The 17,075-nt window shown below is 39.5% G+C and overlaps 1 protein-coding gene across 2 annotated transcripts in view; it reads right to left on the reverse strand.

Annotated features, from left to right (window-relative positions):
* LOC309477802 (arf-GAP with Rho-GAP domain, ANK repeat and PH domain-containing protein 1) overlaps window positions 1–17,075 on the reverse strand; it is a 32,594-nt gene that overhangs the window by 6,316 nt on the left and 9,203 nt on the right. For both annotated transcript variants that reach the window (XM_082141218.1, XM_082141217.1), the window contains exons 6-19: window positions 16,800–16,913; window positions 13,161–13,221; window positions 12,954–13,074; window positions 12,634–12,791; window positions 11,082–11,188; window positions 10,724–11,009; window positions 8,034–8,216; window positions 7,770–7,944; window positions 7,107–7,151; window positions 6,856–6,973; window positions 3,896–3,995; window positions 3,591–3,783; window positions 3,469–3,514; window positions 1,277–1,428 (exon numbers count right to left, since the gene is read on the reverse strand). In XM_082141218.1, the coding sequence (XP_081997344.1) occupies window positions 1,277–1,428; window positions 3,469–3,514; window positions 3,591–3,783; window positions 3,896–3,995; window positions 6,856–6,973; window positions 7,107–7,151; window positions 7,770–7,944; window positions 8,034–8,216; window positions 10,724–11,009; window positions 11,082–11,188; window positions 12,634–12,791; window positions 12,954–13,074; window positions 13,161–13,221; window positions 16,800–16,913 (1,859 nt within the window). The remainder of the gene's footprint in view (window positions 1–1,276; window positions 1,429–3,468; window positions 3,515–3,590; window positions 3,784–3,895; window positions 3,996–6,855; window positions 6,974–7,106; window positions 7,152–7,769; window positions 7,945–8,033; window positions 8,217–10,723; window positions 11,010–11,081; window positions 11,189–12,633; window positions 12,792–12,953; window positions 13,075–13,160; window positions 13,222–16,799; window positions 16,914–17,075) is intronic.

Below are 17,075 nucleotides of genomic sequence, written 5' to 3' on the forward strand. Positions count from 1 at the left end.
TATCCAGAGGAAAGATTTCATTAATTAATTTACCAAACAGAACAATGTGAAGAATATACTAATATATATATATATATATATATATATATATATATATATATATATATATATATATATATATATATATATATAACAGAAAAGAGTGCTTAAGTATGTAATGTAAAAGAATATAGTTTTGATGTTTTCAGAGACTTAACTGCATGTTTTTTATGCATTTAAATGACAATGTGCAATAGTTTAAACTTATAATAAATACAATTAATTGAACTTAAGAGTGCTTATTGACCCAAATAAGCAGAACTTTAGTGCATCTTCATATGTAAATTCATAATTACTTCTATTGTATTTTAAATAAGTGTACTGACGAATGTACTGACACGCATTTATTGTAAACTAAAATATACTGTAATATTGAAACCCGTATATCATGTATTTAAAGTCCCCCTGTGGTGAAAATCCAGCTTTTAAATGTTGTTTATCTGTCTATGTGGAGTTTTTAATATGAATTTGCACATGGTTTGTCTTAAATTCATAAGTCAACACCATTGCTGAGTATTTTCTCCTTAAAACTGCAGTGAACCAAAGAAAAACACGGTTTGAAATCGCTGGTGTTTCTGACGTCACAAACGACCTTGTAACCAATCAGATCAACGTGTGATCGTCAACCAGTGGATCTCTGAGCTGAGTGAGTGAGTGGAGGCGGGGCTCATTTGCATATTCAAAGAACCGCACATACTAAATGAGGCAAGGGTGTCGAGTTACATTCAAGATATTTTAAGGTATGAATAATTTCTTTTTTTCCCCAAGAAAAAAAAAATTTAATATGTAATTTTGGTGATAATATTATCCCTTAAAACTCTTTTATTTTATTTTTTGACTACAGGGGGACTTTAAGCACAACAAAAGATTATGAAAACAATGATTTAAAATGTAGAAAGTAAAACTTTTAATTTAACATTAAGAAACACTTTTAAAAAGTGCGCTTTGTTGTAGTCTACTCTAAATGTACTTGAGTGAGCTTTTATTTAATTCATATTGTCTGCATGTACAGATTTAAAAAAATTTTTTTTAATTGAAGTACACAAAGTACATATTCAATGCAATTAAGCAGACTTATTTTTCACAAGAGCTAACCTGAGGCACCTGAGCTTCAGTATATTGTTAAACTAGCCAAACTGAAACTGCATGTATACAAAGCTGTTCTCATCCCTTCATTTACATCTGCACTTTTTCATCTTGAACCTCATAACCTGCCTAACTCCAGTCCGTCACTCACCGTACTGTGTGATGTGAGCTATACACCGCTCTACAGCACACGGCACAGATCCCGCACGCTGCCGTCCGTCTGTCGTCGAGCTCACGGCCCTCTTCACGAGCTCATACCACCTCACACAGCTGAGCTCCAGATCAAACTGCATGTGTAACGTCCTGCAGGAGAAACACACCGTGCTTTACCAGGCATACTGATATACAGTGATGGGGATAACGCATTACAGGAACCTTGAGTTACCTAATCAGATTAGGTAACAAGTAAAGTAATGCATTATTTTTTTAATTTACAACAAAATATCTTTTTCAAGAAAGTTACTTTGTTCATAAAAGCTCTCCTGTCCCCAAATTGCGAGAAATCGTAAGTGCAGAGGCGTTGTGTGTGAACATTATGGGTATTGTAGTTCTAGTCTAAATGTGAGCATTTACTCATCTTTACTTTCTCAAAAACACATTCAGTATTCCTCAAAATGAATACAATCAGTGAAATGCAAAATCAGAATACTACACTAACCTCCAATTATGAAATATGTTAAAGGGGTCATGAACTGGCTTTTTAAATTTGTTTATATTGTTGTCTGAGGTCAACTTATGACGTTCGCTTGGATTTACATTTAAAAACATCAAAATGAATAAGTAATAGGCTATTTTCTACCCTGGTTTTGAGCCTAGCTCCTGAAACGCTCTGTTTTTATGGGCGTGCCGCATTGAAGACTTGGAAGTAAACGCCCACTGCTATGATTGGATAACAGTTTTGCATATTATAATGAGTTTCATGTAATGCGCGAATCGGTGGGCGGGGCTAAACAGGCGGTGTTGAAGTAGGCGTTGATCTTCTGCGGAGGCGGGGTTTGATACCCTTTGACGTCATAGATCCCCACTGTCGTTCGCTGTGCCTGGTGTCAATAAAAGCTTTTATTGGACTAACAAGGAAGGTTTCAGTTCTGAAACTTACAGAATATTCTTATAGTATGATGACCTCTTATATGTCAAAAGCTCAAGGAAAATTTGATTTCTCAGTTCATCACCCCTTTAAATTTAACAAATATTTTTATGCATTTAATCACACTTTATTGACCAATGTACTTGCTGCTGCTGACCATCGATGATTCAGTTAAACCATAAGCAAAAATTACTTTAGAGTTGTTTTTTTCATTTTTGAAGTAAGTGTTGAACTTTCTTCTCTCCCTATTCTTCTGTAATTCAGAACGGCAGCACATCTGAAAGGTTTGTCTGAGCTGTTGAGCGCCCTCTACTGTATTGGCCTTAATTTGCATTTCCTTCAGCCTTATTTAAATTTTTGGTGTGAACGGGCCTGATTTTCCCAAAAAATGTAGTTTTTTGTAATTAAAAACAAACAAGCTCAGTCCAGGTGAGAAGTAACGCAAAAGTAACAATGCATTACTTTTCTTATAGTCGACATGAAATAAAAATTTAGCCTATTTACTTCGTAAGCGCATAATTACTAGTCTTGTGATGAACAATTAATCCATGCAAGTTAATACACAGAAATAAATAGTTTGCCGTGGTAATCTTTAATCAAAGTCTGAAAAGTTACTTCCGGTCTGGAATGGCGTCCCTTCTCTGATGACGTCAGTGTGACGGCTTGGGTTGAAAACACGCAACCACTCGCCTCAAACCGTCAGTCTGCTCTGAGCGAGAGATGGAGAGGTGGAGCGCTAAAGTAAAACCCTGCCCTCTGTTCAATATTCCCTTTCACTTGGAAATACGTCACATAAAAAAAAAAGTCGTTTGCAACTTCTGGTTCACGCGGACTTTAAAAAGTAACTAAGTAACGCAATTAGTAACTTTTTAAGGGAGTAACGCAACATTCCCCAACACTGCTGATATACGTCGACACCCCAAAAAATGCTGTACGAACTTAGAGTATAATGGCCAAATATTCAGTTTTAATAGTCACCTTCTTGTAGAATCGTTATGCATTAAACATATGTTGTTTTTACGCGCTGCTCACTTTAATCTATAGATTTAACCGTCCGCCATTTGAATAACACTGCGCTAGACTGTCATCTTTGACCATTGAGCTTTTTTAGCCGAAATGCTGGTGATGTTAGGGTGCGCAATGTGTGTATTTGTTATACAGGCAGGGGTGCTACTGGTGCCTGCGATGCTGTCCATGTAGGCAGCGTACTAGGTCTTGAGACAAGGTCCATATGTGCACAAAGGCCTGTCACTGACCTTTCAGCAAACTCCAGCAGGATGCATTTCTCTGAGCGTTGCAGATCTACAAAGAAGAAACATTTTTTAATGACATTACTAAGACAGTATTTGATAAACTGATGGTGGGGTGTGATACTGACGGCAGCGTGTTTGAGCGCACAGAATCACTGTGTCTCTGGAGCCGTGCTGCTTCGTGTGTATGGTCATCTCTCCGGCCTGAAGTGTACACCACACCTCAGCACACTGTAGAGCGGCACCCTCCCGTAGACACGCTCTCGACACGGCAAACACTCCTGACAGATCGTCATCCACCACTGCACCCGCAAGCACAATCTACACACATGCAGGACGCTCTCTTCAGGCACTGCTGTACTGATACTGACACATTTACCAGCAAAAAGTGCTCATTTCTATCCACTAGAGAAGAGATTGTTAACCACATTACCTTCATGATATGCAACATGTGACCAAGGAGGGTGTCTCGTTCGTCTGCCGAGCAAGTCAGTCTGTCTGTCAAAGTTAACAACTCAAACTCATGGGTTTGCCTATAAAAGACAAAAGGAAATTACTCTTCTATACGGAATAAGAAAAATATAAATAAGAGAACCTCCTAAGAATGGTTCTGGATTATTAACAATTCATTAATGACAAAATATAACAGTATATTTAAACAATATAATTCAAGTAAGTGGACTGTTGTTCTGAATACCAGCACAATTGTGACTTGGCCGTAGTTAAGCACAGCTGAAGGCACCAGGCGTCTGTCAGTGGATATAGTAGGGATCCGCTGATAGATGCCCGCTTTCAAACGCTCCCATGTATATCTGTGTGAGCGCTCGGAGAAGACTAAATGTTTTTGAAGCGTTGATCATTGTAGCCAATCGGAGATATACATGTTGAGCATGTGAACACGATGGCCAATCAAATGCGTTTAAGAATCCGTTCAACAGCGCTCAAAATGCTGGTATCGTCACATTTTTAAATAGCAGTATCAACTTGGTACCGAAGTCAGAACTTTGGACAACACTATTCCCTTGTGAAAAAGAAACAAGCTTAATTGTATTTAATGCACACTTGTAATGTACGTGAAATCATAAAAAAAACTACTTGCAGATAGATAATAAGTAAGGGATAATCCACGGATAGCTGTGCATTAAATAATTTTAATGCACAGGTACGCTCGTGGAGGCAAAGAACCGCCCGACGCGGAGCCTCCATAGAGTGCATTCATATCGTTTAATGCACAGCTCATCCAAGGCACGCCTGCCCGGTGATGGTCCTCCGGGACCTCCTAATTTCACCATGTTTGTGGAGTGGATGCTGGTGAACTGCGGGGTCTCCGTTCACCATCTGCCCGATGGGGAGGACATCACCAGCCCCACAGCCCAGCTCGCCACCTCCCACGCGGCTAACAGACGAATGATGCCGGCGCACATCATCCCCCCGGAGCCTGACGGATCGTCTGACCAGGTGTGTGAGCCAGCAACAGCATCCGTCCCAGTGGGTGTGCTAGTGGAGTATGAGGACATGGAGGGAAGCCCTGCCCACACTCCCGTTGCTGAGGGAGAGCTACACCTGGGGTGCTTCTCAATACTCAAATTAATGCTTCCTTGTTTCCTTGCTCCTCTGTCCTCCAGCCCTTGACCCGTTCAAACTCAGCCATCTTGAAGGACATCTCAATTCTCTATTTGAGGAGGCGAGGAACGAGGAGTGAGGAGGCTTCCAGAGGAGTTATGATGAGTGAGGATGCACAGGTGTATCCTATGCTGAAAGTCTTTCTTGTCGAGAATCCTGACGCACGTATAAATTCTCCTCCCCTTCATATCTGGCACAATAATTTTAATTTATTCTTTATTTTTATATTAGTCTTTATTATTTAAATAAACCATATATCACACGTTTATCAACAGTGCATCTTGCTTTATCTTTATTATTTATTAATTTCTTAAATATCCAAACTTTAACAACATAAGGGCAGATCCTTTGAGCACAGCTGATGACGCTTTGAGGTAACGCTTGAGTGATCAAGAATATTCCAATACACAAATAAGCTTTCCTTCGACTCCTCCATCCTCATTTTCTTTCATTGCAGCCTTCCCTCGCATCCCACCAGGGCTGGAGCTGAGACAAGAGGAAAGGAAACGAGGATGCACAAATAAGAAATGAGAAGCACCCCTGGCCTCTGGGAATTATTTTGAGGAAGTTGAAGAGGATATTTCCCAGAGTCTCCCATCCCACCCAACAACAAGTCTCCGTCTCCACTGGTCCTGTCCAGCTCCAAGTCTCCTGTGTCTCCGCTGGTCCCACATAGCCTCCCTCTCCTGCCGCCTCAACTCAAGACAGCCAGTCCTTTGGCCCCGCCTCCGCTGGTTCCCTTCATTCCCTCATCTGCCTGTCTGTTGACTCCACTCTGCTGCGTGGATCTGCCTCGGTCTTCCGGTCTCCAGCTGTCGAGCCCGTCACTCCACCTTGGCTCCTCCCTCCATTGGCTCCACCTAGGGCCGTCGTCCTCACGGCTTCACCGGGCTCCGCCAGGGTCAGTCGTCACTGTGCTTGCGCCACAGACTTCTGGGTTTTCAGCTGCGTTTCATCACTCCACCCCTAGGTTTCGCCAGGCCCCGCCGAGGTCTCCACGAGGGCTCGTCACAGCGGCTCTCAGCTTCCAGATCCATCTGCTCTTCGGCTCCCCCTAAGTCTCCACCTCTATCGGCTCCGTCTCAGTCTGTCATCCCCCTGGTTTCGCCTGGTGTCCACCATGGCTCATCCCTCCCTCGACTCTGTCGTGGGCCTTCTTCCTGGCTGTGCTCTGGGTTCCCACCTGTCTCCTCCTACCACCATCGCCACCCTGGTTTCTCCCACCATCATATCCTCCTGTGTCCTACCCTTCGCAAGCCCCTGATTCTCCTCCTGGCATTAGTCCCCCTTAGTTGGACTCGTTAAGGTGAGGACACACCTTCTGGGAGGGGGGACTAATACCAGGAGTATGTTTTGGTTTCGTTTGACCTGTTCCCGTTTTGCCTGTGTTCCTGGTCATTATCAGTTTCCAAGGTTTCCAATTTATCACTCACCTGTTTCTGTTCCAGTTAATTACCTCGTCCGTGTATTTAAGCCCTCTTTGTTCAGTCTTATTTATGTTAATGTGTAGTTTCCTTGTTGGTTTTCTCCTGAGTATTCTCCTTGTTCATTAAAATAACTCTGACTCGATTCAGATTCGTGCTTGTTTATCTACACGTTACATCCACAACCTATTACACACAATGCGTCTACAAATATTATCATATGAATAAACCTGTGTTGAATGCGTGGCTATCAAGCACACCTATATTAATGCTGTCCTAACTTGTAGACAGTAAATCAAGTCATACATCCTTTCACACACTAATAAATATTGTGGCATGAGCTTACCCTGCAGAGCAGTCAAACACTGAAATGACCTCTGTCAAATCCAGCACATCACAGGCAGCAGACTCATTCTCCTGTGAGAACAAGAAACGTTCCTCATCCAGCTTTCCGTGGAGTTCTTCTACACATGTGGGAATCAGAGAAAAACCACAGCGTCATTACTTTAATCAAAGTGGCTTCATAAAACTGATTCTGCATTGGTAAAATGTATTTCACTCTCAATACAATAATCTAAAAGTGTACTGCATTCTTACCCATCTGTTCCTCTGAATGTTTTGTTTGCTCAAAGTCAGGTGCCTCTTTAAAACAGAACAACATGAATTAAAAACATCCTCAATTCATAAAAAAAAAAAAAAAGAATATTACACTTATGTTAGATGATGAACAAGAGAGTCAGTTTAACTAAAACATGTCCAAGTTACATTTCAAGATCAAGAATTATTATTATTTATTTTTTGCAAATACATTTATTCTAAAGATCAGACTAAAGCTGTTCTAAAGAACAGCACAATTATCACCCTTAGAGATTCTTATTAGTAACAATCTAAAGAGTATATTCCTATAGATTTTAAATTGAAACGGGGAGTCATGATTTGCCACTTGACCGTTTCTCTGTATAAAAATACGAGTTGACATATAAAATAACTTTTTTTATTTCAATTATTTGGATTTTATGAAAGGTAAATTTGATGAATTTTTTAATTCCACAGCCTGTTTTGCTTATGTTTATCAAGGGTACATTCATTTCTGTACTTAATTGTCATGAAATAATGTCACAATGCAAATTATCTGAATGGTTTTAAAATGTACCATCTTCAAAAAAGGGTTAAAATGAGCCATGGAAAACTGTTAGGTGGTTAACAAACACTCTCTGATACACTAGGAGTTTAATTCGTCCTGATCAGGACTCCACTAACCCACAAACTCATTATGTCGGAGTAGTTCTGTCTGCAGTGCCTGTCCAGAATTCTCTGCCACACTGATGGCGGAGTGAAGCTCGGGATCTGTGGCGCTGAACGAAACTCTTGCCCCGGAGCACAGCAGAGACAGAGTCTCCTCGACATCAGGACCACACACCACCTCACGCAACCACTGAAGAGAACCAGAACATAATGCAGTGGTCAATATGAGATAGGTCTGAAACTAATAAGATTGCAGGGTGCCGTGATCAGATTTCTGACCTGGTCAAGCAGTTTCTGGCTTGCAGCGAGCGGGTGAGCTTTGCGGTAAAGTCCTTTACGGTACTTGGCTAGAATAAATTCCGCCCTCTGATCTGGTGAGACATCAGGTCCGATCTGCTCCGCCGGAGGGATGTTGTGACCCCACACACTGTTGGCAGCTTTATTGCCATACCGTATAAACAACTGAGAAACAAAACATTTGCATCTACTGTTAAAAGACTATTAAACTAAAATTACATTTTTAGATTGATTGATTGAACAATCAAATTTATTGATTGATTAGATGTTATTGTTAAAGTCCCCCTGTTGTGAAAATCCAGTTTTTAATGTTGTTTATGTGTCTATGTGGTGTGTTTAATATGCTTTGAGACAAACCATGTGTAAATTCACAAGTCAACACCATTGCTGAGTATTTTCTCCTTAAAACTGCAGTGAACCAAAGACAGTCTCAAAAACACGCTTTGAAATCGCTGGTGTTTCTGACGTCACAAATTACCTTGTAACCAATCAGATCAACGTGTCGGCAGGCTTTGGCATATCATTAACAGCGAACTATGAAAAATCGGGTTGATTTAGCAATATAGCGGTATATTACGATGTTATGATGAACTATATGCCTTTCTCCACTGACGTTCTGAGTTGTTCAAAGTTTTTCTGATGATTGTTAGGCTCTGAGATGCGAACAGGAACATGGTTTGTGTAACATTAGCAACACATTATTTGCCGTTTGATAACAGTCAAGCAAAAGGCTAATCACATTAACTACTGTTATGTGTCCGATATCATTGTGCAGCGTTTACCTCAGTAAGTTGGCCGAGTGGATCTCTAAGCTGCTGTGAGTGAGTGGAGGCGGGGCTAATTCGCATATTCATAGAACCGTGCATACTAAATGAGGCAAGGGTGTCGAGTTACATTCAAGCTATTTTAAGGCATGAAGAATTTTTTTTAAGGAACATTTTGGTAATTTTGGTGATCAAAGAGGAGTTTTAAGGGATACAATTATTGACTACAATGGGACTTTAAACAAAAAAAAAGATACTACATTAATTTGAACATTATTTAAAAGTTTTTTTACTTTCTCTTATACATTTTGGTTTTGCAAATTTCAAAATCCAAAAGTTGAAGTAACATCAGAGAATGTAAGTAAGTACATATACTACTATTCACCTTCTCAACAGAAAAACAGATTTTTAACAACACCATATAAACCTTTATAGACAGACCAACTACGAGCTCCAAGATGGTTACATTTATTATATATGCTATATTCTGGAATCAAGTGCAAATTAGTAGAATGAAAGAAAAAGGCCACACCATATATAAACCTCAATCATCCGTAATGCCAAAATCAAAAGAGGTGCCAACGCCCCTGAGAAGAAAAAAGGTTTGACAGTCTGTTCTGACCGAGCTATCCCACCAAATTCAACCCGAGAGAAGAGCACAAGATGCCTGAAGGCTAATTCACAGACAGACCAATGCCAATAACCGTAACCGGTTCTAGGCATGGACAGGGTTGGGCTGACCCAACCACAACAGAATTTAGGAACAGATAGTGTTGATCTGTTGTTACGATTTGTGCATTGATTGAGCAACATGAGGTGGGTTCTGTGTTGAACGGTTTAATGAATGGCTGTGTAATGCCCCAAACAGTCACAAAAATAAAACCAGAAATTTTCAGTCTTTTTCCTTTATTAACTGAATATAATGGCATGTTTTATATGCTACTCACGCGCTTCAGTCTGTGGCAGAAATGCAGAGGATGACAAACACACGTGAAAACGGGCAAATGTTTGCATGCAATCAAGATGTAAATTACGAGGAGTTGTATCTTCGAGAATATGTATCATCATATTTACTTGTAAATATTAATACACAGCTCTGATTTGATTTTTGAATTATACCAAGTTGAAATTAGATAGACCCTCGCTCATTTAAGAATGTGCATTTATTGCATGGACGGAGCAAGAAAATAATGTAAGTGTTTAAAACACATATGCATAGTTCAGTTGAAACCTTGCCCTCTTTGGCTTGTTAATGCAGTTAAACTGAATGTACGAGACTTAAATAACAGTGCAATAAGAATGTCCAGTTCATCTTTCAGTCAGTTAGGGGTCTTTCATATAGACGCGTTTTTTAAAAGTTATTTTTACTTCAGTGCCGCATTTTAGAAAGCTTGCACAATACTCTGCAAAAGTATGGAAGCGAGATGAGAGCGCAACAGTCAATCACATCTAGGGTGTTGTTTACATTAAAAACGATGGAAAAATAGTGCAATGGAATGAAAAAAAAAACTTGTTCTGTGTGGCTTTTAATTGCCCATTTCCGTGCAATTAAAGGTGCATTCATTGCTATAATAACATTAGGCTTCCATCCTAATGTTGATAATTGATAGTTCTAGACAGTTGTCTAGAAGCAAGACAACTTTCTATCAACTTATCTCGCTAACATTTTCACGTTTCGAAGCAAGACATCTGACGTGTGGAAATGGTTAAGTCAAAAATCCAGATCGTAATGCTGTAGGGAAAACTGAAGTGGGTTGTGTAAGCAAGAACCCCACCCAAAATCACAAAGTTTAAAGGATTTCTGCATGGAAGTATGGGCAAAAACAACTTTTCAGAGCACTGTGAAATGAGGAGGAAATAAAACCGGTCATATAATGTTGTTTGTTGTTGCAACATGACAAACCTCACCTGAATTAAAGGCTCCGTCCAAACCTTGTTATCTAGTTTCAGACCTCGCACTTTGGACCGGTTGCTGCCCATGGATCGATGTGCGCCAGCGCAGGCCTCACAGATGACCACCAGCAGGTTCACTGAAGCCCACTCTGGGTTGGCGGCACCACAGTCAGCGCACACTTTATTACAGGGACTCGACCACAGTCGATGAGCCACCTCGCTGTAGGACAGAGCGCTGCGGATCACGTCGTTCAGATTCTCCAGCCACGTGGTCGCCTCTTTCGCGGAGTCTGCGGAGAAACTGGACAAACCAACCCACAGTCAACAAAGTGTGTTGAGGTACGACAAAAAAACTTTGTAATGAAAGACTCACTTAAAGGTCCTGTATGGAGTGATGAGAGTGAAGCTGTGACGCCCTGTCGACTTCACAGATGCTATATTCATAGACACAAACATCATGCCAAGACCTATATTGAAGTCCTGTTAATTAAAAAAAGTTCAATTTGCAAACTTCCCTTGTCAACAACTATAAGTCACAGTCTGGCTTTGTTTAAGTTTAACAAACAGTATATAACATTTAAATAATAACTTTACTTTGCGCATAGTCTCAACACACTTTTAACCAGACAGTTGTTGCTTCATGTTATTAAAGTCCCACTGTGGTGAAAACCCAGCTTTTAATGTTGTTTATGTGTCTATGTGGTGTTTTTAATGTGCTTTAAGACTAACCATGTGTAAATTCATAAGTCGACACCATTGCTGAGTCTCAAAAACACGGTTTGAAATCGCTGGTGTTTCTGACGTCACAAACGACCTTGTAACCAATCAGATCAACGTGTGATCGTCAACCAGTGGATCTCTGAGCTGAGTGAGTGAGTGGAGGTGGGGCTCATTTGCATAATTCATAGAACCACGTATACTAAATGAGGCAAGGTTGCCGAGTTACATTCAAGCTATTTTAAGGCATGTTTTAAAGTTAAAAATGTTTAAATATGTAATTTTGGTGATCAAAGATGAGTTTTAAGGGATACAATTATTGACTACAGGGGGACTTTAAACAATTTAGTTTAGGGTTCAAGTTCACTCAATTCATTTTAAATGATTTCCGGTCGTTATTTCCTCAGTTTATGTCAGTTAACGTCACTTTGATAGACTGAGCCTGTAGATTATGTACTCAGCCAATTAAAATCAACAATTTCCAATATTTTACCTAATTATTTTATGAGATTTTTGTGTGTGTGTGTGCTTTAAAACTCATTTCCTGTGTTTTCCTTTAGTTTTGAGCCGCTGAGTAAAGAGAGGGACAATATAGATTACAATGACAGAACGATCTGTGAATGCTTTTATCTTTTGTAAAATGACAGAAATGTTTAGTTTATGCAAACTCATGTTATTTGTATGTGGTGATTTGCATTTTATAAGTGTGATCGGCTCTCTTTCCCACGGCACTAAAGTTGCGTTGGAATGCGGATAAACGCTATCCACTTTCATATCTGGATTCTACTATCCGGATAAGGAACGCATAGGTGTCAAGGCCCCAGTACAGATTGTGAGCTCTGAGCTACAGTACAAAAACTCTGGCTTAGTAACAGCTGTAAAACCATGTTTTCCACTCTTATCATCTCTTATCTCTTAAAGTCCTCCTGTGGTGAAAATCCAGCCTTTAAATGTTGTTTATATATGTCTATGTGGTGTTTTTAATATGCTTTAAGACAAACCATGTGCAAATTCACAAGTCAACACCATTGCTGAGTATTTCTCCTTAAAACTGCAGTGAACCAAAGACAGTCTCAAAAACACGCTTTGAAATTGCTGGTGTTTCTGACGTCACTTAAATATGTCATTATGGAGACCAAAGATGAGTATTAAGGGATACAATTATTTTTACTTCTTGAAAGTTTCACATTACAAGCAATTTTCCACACCTCTTTGCTGCTGTAAATCCAAAGGGTGTATCCACAGATAGCAGTGTACACCTTTTTCCTCGGGTCTTTCATGACCAGTGGTCCGTGTTGTTTGGGTGTAGAGACCGGTTCCCTCCCTCGAGTGGCGTAGAGAGACACTAACCAGCTCTCCTGCACAGCTACGACAAAACACATTCACAAGATAGAGCTGAACGCAATGACCTTCAGTCACTAGATGCTAATATTAACACTGTGAATCAAAAACTGACTCTCAGATTTAGGAAATGGCATGTTTCACTTCTCTACGCCCAGAGTTTCCAGTTCTCCATAATACAGCTTACCCTCACTATGAGCCATGAACTCAAACTGCTTCTTCTGTAAAGAGATGGAGAAGTGTCCCTGATCCTGCTTCCGTATGTTGGTGATGCTTGCTATGTGAAACACATATTCTGTGAACTTGTCCTGGAGCACATTGAAAATGTGGTTATATTGACAAATAGGTAGAGGCAAAAACTGATTTATTCAGTATTTATTATGAAACAACTCACTGTGCGTTTTTTCCACAATGACATGAGATGCCCATCTAGAGTCGTCCACAGAACATTGTGCCTGCAAAACAAAGTTGGCATTTGCTAAATTTAACTCGAATTTGAACACAAAACTTTCTTTAGAGGTCTATTTCTGTTTCCTCACTGCAATCTTATAATCAATGGGTGTCCAAAAGGCACTTTCACACCAAATGCAAATGTTGAGCACAAAGATTTTATGTTTCTATGAAACTGTTCACACCAGTTTTTCCTCTCGGAGCAAGATGGCGCCAGTGTGTTGATCGGTAGGCCGTCACTCTGTGTGTGTGCAGTGTGTCCCGCTGTTTCTGTTTGTAACTGTGTTGTTTATGTGCCTGTCAGCACATAATGCTACATCTTTAATTACATATGATCGCCAATTACAAGACCTTCGTGCCTCGTACCTCTCTGGCCACAGCATTTGGGATATGGCGTACAGATTGTTAACTGGATCTAGCTTTTTTAAGATCAAGCCCCCAGGCTGGGGTAAACTTCGGCAACCTCCGGACTCTTGATCGCGCTCCTTCACAGATGTTGACAAACAGCATCACTGACTCAATCTGCGGAACCAACGACTGTAAAGATGGCTCTGTTGAACGTAAGATCGATTTCAAATAAGACACTTTTAATTAATGACTTCTTTTCATCACATGATATGGATTTTATGTTTAGAACTGAAACTTGGCTAAATTGTGATGAACTTGGTCCTCTTGCTGAAGCAGCACCTGATGACTAATTTTGTCAGTTCTCCTAGGACATCGGGTTGTGTGTGTGTGTGTGTGTGTGTGTGTGTGTGTGGGGGGGGGGGGGGATCTACAACTTTAAAGAACAGTTTTAAGTGTCGTTTATTATCAGTGGACAATGTTAGTAGTTTTGAAAAGCAAATGCCAACTTTAAGTACTTAAGATAAGTACAGAGAATGCCCTTCTCTGTGCCTTGATTTATCGACCTCCCCATTATAATAAGATGTTTCTGCAGGAAATTTCATCTTCTCTGGTACCTTATGACAAACTATTAATTCTAGGTGATTTTAATATACATGTGTGTTGTCCCTCTCATCCTTTGGTTAATGAATTCTTCAAATTATTGACTCTTTTAATCTCACTTTGTCTGTCACAGAGTCTACGCATAAACAAGGCCATACTCTTGATTTGGTCATTTCAGTAGGTCTCACTGTCAGTAATATAGAGATTGATGAAATCTGTCTATCAGATCATAAGCCAGTATTGTTTAACACTGTCCTCAATACTTCAAAGGTTAATGTCAAGTCCTGTGGTCGTCCAATCCGGTCTGTTAATTCTGTTACATCTAAACAGTTCGAAGATGCTTTTGTTAGGGATGTTTGCCCTACTGTGTCTTCATTCTCAGAGATGTATGTTGATGATCAAATTGATCATTTTAACACTCTGTGTGGCAATGTTTTGGACTCCATTTAAAATTAAGAAACTTAAATTAAGGACGCAACCTTGGCTTAAAGGGGAACTATGCAGTTTTTTTTAGCTTAATTCACCTTAACTGAACAGTCATTGGAATGGTTATATGACCTTTTTCGGGTTGAATGGTGGTCGTCTCGCTTCCCCCTAGCGCCTTTGAGCGGAAAAAACACCCTTGCAACTTTGGGCCGGCGGGCCGTCACTTCAGTTATTTGGGAAAAGCACGTAAAAGTCCTGGCAGAAAGCGATGCATAAGGATGTAGTGTAACAACGAAGTGTTAACACTTCAGAAAAAAATTATAATTCGTCGTTACACTACATCCTTATGCATCGCTTTCTGCCAGGACTTTTACGTGCTTTTCCCAAATCACTGAAGTGACGTCAACGTCTGGGTTAGCGGTAGCATGAGCCGTCAGGCAAGTGTTATTTAAATAAACTCCTGATATACTTACAAACTTTCCAATGCCTCGTTTTATGAGTACAGAACCTATTTGTACTACTGTATAAGTTTGGTACATTTGGTACATAAGTTTGGTTTGGCCCATACTGGGCATTATTAGTGGGGTAATTTACGAGATACATCATAGGATCCATTAACGCCTGCACTAAGCCATCCGGCTGATATTTCAAAATAAGCTCTCACTTTAATAATGTTCAACCATGGGAAAAAAGGCTTCTGGGGTGGTGTTTGGATCGAGGTCATGGTGCAAAGGACCCTAGGTTGATTTTACTCCAAACCATCCCTTTAGCTAGTGGTGTACCTCAAGGGTCTATTTTGGGCCCGCTATTGTTTGCTGTATTTGCTCCTTTAGGCTTGATTTTTCGAAAGCACAACATTCCTTACCATTTTTACTCGGATGACACCCAGGTGTACCTTCCTTTGAAAAAAGGGGATAATTATGACATACACTCTGTGTTGAGCTGTCTTGAGGAGGTAAGATGCTGGCTGGCAGCTAATTTTCTAACATTGAATGACTCTAAAACTGAAATTGTAGTTTCTGGACCACCAGCTTCTATTATACAGATAAATAACCATATGGGTCCTTTATCTGGGAATTCTCATGCTCATGCCAAAAATTGGGAGTGATTTTTGATAACAGCCTTAAATTCGGCAAGTCAATTCAGTGGTGAAGAGTAGCTTTTATCATCTCAGATCCATTGCAAAATTTAAAGCGTTTTTAACAGTAAAAGTGCCTTGCCTTGCCAGGCTCAAACACTGGAGGAGCAACACCCTGTGATTAGCATGTCGAAAATATTCCTAAAGCATTGGCACTTGTGTCCTTTGTGAGACATACAATTAATACTCAATGTTTCTACTCTAAACATTTTTACACTTACCTGAATCAGTCATTCTTTCACCAGAGTTTTACATTTACATCTTATTCTTTGCAATATATCCCAAAGTAGTACACATTATTATACTTTTCAAAAGACTACTTATTCAGAAACAAATAATATATATCATATATCATATATATTATATATATATATATATACTCACACACAAGTGTAATTTAATGTTAGGTTTTCAGACACTTAATTGCATTTTTTTTGCAATTAAATGAAAATGTATTATATTAAATGCAATTAGTGATTAATCGAACCACTTGATTTAAAGATTAAAATGCATGTTTGAGCTGTTTTAACAGAAAGCAACTTGCACTGAAATATCTTAAAATATGTCAGTGTCATTGTTTTGTCTTAAGATGCACAACCAGTAATGTTTTTTCTAAGGCACGTTTATAAAAATAATAATAATACTTAAATGTCCTAATTTAACTAAGGCCAAATCCTGGCTTAATCTAAGCCCTGTCTGTGAAACCAGGCCTATATATAAATTTCAGAATTACCATAAGTATCTTTTTATGGGCACAAATGCGCGCAAATTTCCATTTCCTTAAGCCAACTTATTTGTTTGGCTGTCGGAATAAATTGACTAATTCTGCATTTAATTTTTCTTTTCGCAAAGTGTTTGGTGTGAAAGGGCCCTTATATGTAATTTAAAAAAAAAACAATTTTTAAGATGTTTGATTATTTCATATTAATATGTAGTATTAATATTGTTATTTTGAAATGCATTATTTAAATTAGCTGTTGAATAGCTGGTTATTTTGAAATGTTTCAAATGGATTTTTGACTTTTCTTTGAACTTGTCATGTGATTTCTGAGATTGTGTAGAGTTAGTTACTTGCGTCCCTTCCATACGTCGAGCCAGCTGGATTGTGTCACCGCACACTCACTGGTTCTCTGACGCGGGCCTGATAACGTCTGCTTCTTCCTGCTCACACGAATGGTTGCAGCCCTGCAGACCAAGAATTCAGGATATTTTAAGATCTTGCAAAAAAAAAAATGCAATGTCAAGTTTGCTTTTATATTAGAGTTGTACATGTGCTTAAAGTCCCCCTGTAGTCAATAATTTCATCTCTTAAAACTCATCTTTGATCACCAAAATTACATATTTACA

Source organism: Leuciscus leuciscus (assembly GCF_965113295.1).
Source record: "Leuciscus leuciscus genome assembly, chromosome: 16".
Taxonomy (NCBI): Eukaryota; Metazoa; Chordata; class Actinopteri; order Cypriniformes; family Leuciscidae; genus Leuciscus; species Leuciscus leuciscus.